The following is a 7,153-nucleotide window of genomic DNA, read 5'->3' on the forward strand; positions in this document are numbered from 1 at the left end:
AACATCTTTATTGAGCTCAAACACTGACCAGAAATCTACACGCACATCATAGTGTGTACCTGCGACTGAAATAGGGCACAGGTTACTAACGAACACAGGAATAATATTATCACAATAATTCCGATTATTTTTACTTTAAGCTGACTTATGTTTTGTTGCTAGAATGTACTATTGCACAAATTACCGGTATATGTTTCAAAATTTATTGAAATATATCTTTTTGTTCAGTATGAGTATATTATACATTTTATATTCCCGTGTAACTAAGTTGAATTTTTTGAACTAAACTACAAGGAACCGACGTAGCCGAGTGTCTCTGTTTATCTATCATTATAAGTATAGTAACAGTCAAATATCTCAAAGTAATAACACAGATAAAAAGAAGCTTTTGATACATGAATAATCTTAAAAATTATCAAACAAAGTGACGCTAAAATGGACAGGACTTGGAAAGAAATTGCTGAAAAGGAATAACAAAAAGAAATAATGTTGAAATGAGTGACAATAAAAGTGATAAATTAACAATAAGAAGAAAACGTACTGAAAATGATAACAAAAATATATAATGTTGAAAAACAACGAATAACTAAAGAAATGGCGTTAAAAAGTTTAAGAGTACTAACGTTAAAAATGAAACAGCCAAAAGAAATTACATTGAACATAAAATACGTTTTTTTTTTGAAACAGTAATCGAAGTTATTGAATTTTAAAGGAATCGTTGAAAGTATAATTTTTGATATAAGTTTTGGCCTTGGAGGAGGTGGGTTTGTGTACTTTTTGATATAAGTTTTGGCCTTGGAGGAGGTGGGTTTGTGTACTTTTTGATATATGTTTTGGCCTTGGAGGAGGTGGGTTTGTGTACTTTTTGATATAAGTTTTGGTCTTGGAGGAGGTGGGTTTATGTACTTTTTGATATAAGTTTTGGTCTTGGAGGAGGTGGGTTTGTGTACTTTTTGATATAAGTTTTGGTCTTGGAGGAGGTGGGTTTGTGTACTTTTTGATATAAGTTTTGGCCTTAGAGGAGGTGGGTTTGTGTACTTTTTGATATATGTTTTGGCCTTGGAGGAGGTGGGTTTGTTTACTTTTTTGATATAACTTTTGGCCTTATTGGGTCAGTAAGAAGGCAATAAGTGTAATTATAACCATTTGAAGCGTTATTCATATCTGACACACTACAAGCGTAGAGTAAAACATTCATTAGTTAACCACCGATTCATGATTTACAGCACATCCGATATATATACATAGTTGTTACACTAAGAAATAAATTAATGTTAACACTAACAACACAATGTAAAATTTGGAGTAAGCACGGTAAACTAATACTGCTAAAAAGATGTATAATTTATTCTTGAGAGGTTTAAACAAAAACGAAAGTTAATGGATATGAATTAAGAAATTCCAATCTGGCTTTTAGTTATCAGCAGTACAAAATAATATTCTACAAGAGCTACAATTAAACACAGGCTTCAAAAGAGAATAACAACAATGATGAAAATCGAATAGCTGTTTATACCATGCATGAATTCGTCTACAAGGTAAAATAATATATATACACACAAAATAAATCATGACGGAATGGTTACATAATATATACACACAAAATAAATCACGACGGAATGGTTACATAATACATACACACAAAATAAATCACGACGGAATGGTTACATAATATATACACACAAATAATTCATGATGGAATGGTAGTTTAAGTTTTCTCGCATATTTTATTGGAGAGACTTGAAGTAGTGTTTTTTAAATTTCCGTCAATATATCTTTTATAAATATAGTAATTTCGTTTCGTTTAAAAAGAATCAAACTTTAAAAATACTAAACACTACTTTAGCAATATTTTGCTTGAAATGGGCTGCGATAAATAAGGATTGTTAATCCACAAACTGTTCTTACTCTTATACCTACGTCTATAATTCGATACATTAACAAGTTAATTCCGAAATTAGGTCTAGAATTTTCGTCATTAACGCTCGATGACTTCTTTGTAGAAATATTGATGTTTTTCCTAATAAGAAGCATCACGTTTGGAGTCTGAGAAATGATGTATTTATAAGAATCATCAACATCGTCCATCACACAACAAAGGACGAAACACTACGATCTAAAATTAAGATTTCATATATTATTGGCCCATTAAATAATTAGCTGAACAGTAAAATAATGTATAACGAACAGTTGACCAATGAACTGTACATCCTAACAATTTCTAACCCTCTTCGATTAACTTAATCAAAAGCGTTATTTATGTCTAATTATTCGAAACGGAGACTCCAGTGAGCATGATGAACTATGAACCATGTCATATGTAGATCTCTGTGTATCTTTTTAGAAGCAAAATAATTTGTATACATAGTACATAAAATGCATGTTTTAGACAGTTCTAGATTTTTGATTCTAGGAATAATTTACAGAACACTGTTGACCTTTCATCTTAGAATGCATTATATAGTGGATTTTGCAAATTTTTGAATCATATACTTTCATAAGGATTTTGTAGCTTGAAATAGGGTACTTCATGGCTTTGGAATTGAAAGGATTTTAGAATCTTGAAATGGTAAAGAGGATTATGATTTTAGAAAGAAAAAATCTTGTTTCTACAGAACACAAAATCAGTAGAACAGAGAAAGCTTTACATAATTCTATATCATTCAGAGGAGAAATATTAGTTCGAAACACAGGATAAGTTTAACAAAGACGTTTCTTTTGACGGAATTGAAAATATAAATATGTTAAGAAATGAATTTAACTCAAAAGAATCACAATTAAGTAAATTTTCAATCGAGACAACGAAATTTAAAGTATGAACATTTATGAAAGTAAAAAAGAAAATTGTACAATAAAGCATGTGTTTGTATGGGTATAGAAGAAGGCAAACAGATACTTTTAACTCACATATTCTAGAATGTGGATCTGCACTTTCTAACTATGGCATTTTAGTTGAATTTTTAATGCTTATTTTAGTATATGAAAACAGTCTTATTGTTCTGGAGAGAGAACGGCGTTGTTGATCTTCGTACTTTCTTCACTTTTTACGTGACAACATTTGGACACAGACGACCAATACTTCTTCAATAAACAAATGATGAATCGCATCAGTCAGCTCGAAAAGGTGAGATGGAAAGTAGATCAGGAATAAAGGAAACACTCAGGCAATTAGTGGCCGGTCTAAGTTGTCGCTTAGGTCTATCGTAGTCGTTTCGTACACACTGTTAAAAAATAGTCTGAAATCAGAAGTATTTCCTTGGAGATTTAAGGAAAACATTTCTGGGTCATCGCTACAGAGAATAAATATATAATACAGCTAAATTTAAGGAAAGAGCGCAAAAGCGTTTGAGGAAACATTAAAAAACTCGGGAATCTGAAGTCTTTAACCAAAGGTAAAGTTTAAAATGCACTTACGCTTTTTTTCTGCATTTTCAGAAGTTTACGATGCCAACTTAAGACCCCATTCTGCTTCAAGTTACAGCCATAACGTAGTCACACATACACAGGGTGTTTGAAGATACATTACACCCACTTCACGAAATAGTAGATAATCTCCTTAGCCAAATCCTGCTATAGGTAGTAGCATCTAGGACTAAATGAACGCACTACCTCGACTGGATTTACTATGTTTATTAGTCTACTATATATTAATGACTGTTGATACTCTAGAACTTCTTTAAAAAGTATTGAAATAAACAAAATATAAATCGCAAAGTATAAAAAATTCTGAAAGAATCGGTGTATATAGAGTACAATATTCGTATTCCAAGTGACGTAGTCAGATCAGCCATGGCGAAGAGGTAAGACCAAATGAAAACTAGGATGGATAAAAACTTTATTGGACATAGTATGAATTAAACTAAAGAGTTAATTATTCCAGTCTTTTAACTTTTGTTCAAAAACATCTTAGCAGTTTTAATGACTGTCATAGTCTATACATATGTTTTCCAAATCACCAATATCTAACCAAAGGGTTGAAAAAAAAACATGGATATTGAATGTATTGAGACTAAAACTCGGTCATAGAGGCTCGTTATTAAGAATCTCAGACTTGATAGCCTAACATTTTATCGAGATTATATAGAGATATAGAGATTTTATTCAAAATGAGTACCACTACCATGTGAATATTATAAATAGAAAAATGTCTAAGAAGTTTCCAGATTACAATAGTACACCAAAAGAGCGTGGATTCACGAACCAGAAGTACGGTTCAAACTAGATCACTTAAGTATCAGTAACCTGGTCTCTAAAGCACAGAAATAAACTCCAAAAAATGATTACTTTCTCTGATGCAGCAACCGAAGGACTAAGGTGGAAAAATGTTTTTCACTTAGTAACCGAAAACATGCACCTTTTATTTAATAAAATAACTTAAAAAGTAGAAAACTCACTTCAAAAGAGATCTTGGAAGAACCATTTTGGAATAGCACTCTCTAGAGGACAAGAACATACTTGCAGAAGTGGAAAACTTGCTTGAGATATGATACTCTCAAAATCAATGTGAAGTATTGATTTCTAGAAGATTACTAAAGAGAAAGCAGCACCAGATAAAGTAATTATAAAGGCAACTCAAAACATTGATCTCTATTATAGGACTCCCCAGTGGCACAGCGGTATGTTTGCGGACTTATAACGTTAGGAACCAGGTTTTGATACCCGTGGTGTGCAGAGCACAGATAGCCCATTGTGTAGCTTTGCACTTAACTACAAAGAAACTGTTGTAGGACAGAAAGTACTAACATTAAATGGATACGTGTCTTCAGTGCGATTGTTCAAGAACAAACACTGAATACTAGTCCACATAAGAAGCAAAGTTAACACACACACACACAGGACACGTATCCTATATGAAATTATCCAAGAACTAACGATAATTTCATATAGGATACGTGGCCTGTGTGTGTTACCTTTCATATTATGTGTGAACTAATATTCATATTATGTGTGAACTAATATTCCCCGTTAGTTCTTGGATAATTTCATATAGGATACGTGGCCTGTGTGTGTTACCTTTCATATTATGTGTGAACTAATATTCCCCGTTAGTTCTTGGATAATTTCATATAGGATACGTGTCTTGTGTGTGTTACCTTTCATATTCTGTGTGAACTAATATTCCACGTTAGTTCTTAGTGTTTGTGTGTTACCTTTGGACACGTATCCTATATGAAATTATCGAAGAACTAACGTGGAATGTTAGTTCACACAGAATAGGAAAAGTAACACACACAGGACACATATCCTAGATTAGATGATCCAAAAACAAATAATTTCTTTGATTAAAAGTATTTCTGGGTATTTCAAAATTCTTCGAGAAACATTATAGGATTAAAGAAAATAATGCTTACGTTTTTTGTTGCTTTATTTTCTCGGATCGAGACCTGCCAGACTTCCTGACGAAGCGTTGGTAGGACTTATGAACTCGACAATGATATATAGTTACGACAATGATTGCCATTAGGCAGGCTCCAGCTAGTGTAGAGGCAGCAATATAAATATTGTGCACATGATCCAAGGACACGTTAACTGTGTCGATCACAGCTCCTTCTTGTGGATTTTCTGTCTTTTCTTGAGTGTGTGCTAATGGCTTGGCTGGGTGTAGCAGATGAGCTAAAAAATTCAACTATTAACATTAAATATGCATTTATATGTATAAGAATTCAATTAAAAATAAAAGCAAATTATAAATATTTTACAAGAAAATAAAATTTTGCATTACAATTTATATTAATGACTTATTGTAGTATATAAAGATATGGTATTTTTAACACTTTAGATTTCATTTTTAGTTTCTTGAATGAGCATAATGTAACTGGAAAAACACAGTTTTTAAGTTTTAAAACAAACAAACAAACCTTCACACATGTCTCCTGTATAACCCGGTAAACAAGAGCAAAAGAATGAGTCAAGGCTAGGCCAACATGTTCCACTATTCTCACATGGACTGGGGTAACAGGGGTCGAAATGTTGTGTACATCCTGCCCCTGTAAAATAACAAAATTGTACATCCCGTGAAACATGGTAAACAAGAGCAGAAGAATGAGTTAAGGCTAGGCCAACATGTTACACTATTCTCACATGGACTGGATAACAGGGGTCGAAATTCTGCCCCTATAATATCTGCCTACATCAAAAATATACAGAAATAAAGATTGGTTCTTACGTTATTTACCATGAAATATCAAGAGAAGTAAAAGTGTAAGTTCTTACGTTATCTTACCACGAAGTACCAACAGAACTAAAGGTGTCAGTTATTTCGTTATCTTACCATGAAGTACCAAAAGAACTAAAGATGTAAGTTTTACGTCATCTTACGATGAAGTACCAACAGAACTAAAGGTGTGAATTCTTTTGTTATTTTACCATGAAGTACCAACAGAACTAAAGATGTAAGTTTTACGTTATCTTACCATGAAGTACCAACAGAACTAAAGGTGTGAATTCTTTTGTTATCTTACCATGAAGTACCAAAAGAACTAAAGATGTAAGATTTACGTTATCTTACCATGAAGTACCAACAGAACTAAAGATGTAAGTTTTACGTTATCTTATCATGAAGTAACAACATAACTAAAGATGTAAGTTTTTACGTTATCTTACCATGAAGTAACAACAGAACTAAAGATGTATGTTTTACGTTATCTTACCATGAAGTACTAACAGAACTAAAGGTGTGAATTATTTTGTTATCTTACCATGAAGTACCAAAAGAACTAAAGATGTGAATTCTTTTGTTATCTTACCATGAAGTACCAAAAGAACTAAAGATGTAAGTTTTACGTTATCTTACCATGAAGTCCCAAATGAACTAAAGATGTACGTGTTTACGTTATCTTACTATGAAGTATCAACAGAACTAAAGGTGTGAATTCTTTTGTTATTTTACCATGAAGTACCAAAAGAACTAAAGATGTAAGTTTTACGTTATCTTACCATGAAGTACCAAAATAACTAAAGATGTGAATTATTTTGTTATCTTACCCTGAAGTACCAAAAGAACTAAAGATGTGAATTATTTTGTTATCTTACCCTGAAGTACCAAAAGAACTAAAGATGTAAGTTTTATGTTATCTCACCATGAAGTACCAACAGAATTAAAGATGTAAGTTTTTCGTTATCTTACCATGAAGTACCAACAGAACTAAAGGTG

General features: G+C 32.2%; 1 protein-coding gene across 1 annotated transcript in view; it reads right to left on the reverse strand.

The window, feature by feature from the left end:
• Window positions 1–56: 56 nt before the first annotated feature.
• LOC111085282 (delta and Notch-like epidermal growth factor-related receptor) overlaps window positions 57–7,153 on the reverse strand; it is a 101,052-nt gene continuing 93,955 nt past the window's right edge. The window contains exons 8-10 of the mRNA XM_022383092.1: window positions 5,859–5,987; window positions 5,352–5,613; window positions 57–3,221 (exon numbers count right to left, since the gene is read on the reverse strand). Of these exons, the coding sequence (XP_022238800.1) occupies window positions 3,161–3,221; window positions 5,352–5,613; window positions 5,859–5,987 (452 nt within the window). The 3' untranslated portion in view covers window positions 57–3,160. The remainder of the gene's footprint in view (window positions 3,222–5,351; window positions 5,614–5,858; window positions 5,988–7,153) is intronic.

The sequence above is a fragment of the Limulus polyphemus genome, unplaced genomic scaffold (genome assembly GCF_000517525.1).
Source record: "Limulus polyphemus unplaced genomic scaffold, Limulus_polyphemus-2.1.2 Scaffold308, whole genome shotgun sequence".
In the NCBI taxonomy this organism is placed as follows: domain Eukaryota; kingdom Metazoa; phylum Arthropoda; class Merostomata; order Xiphosura; family Limulidae; genus Limulus; species Limulus polyphemus.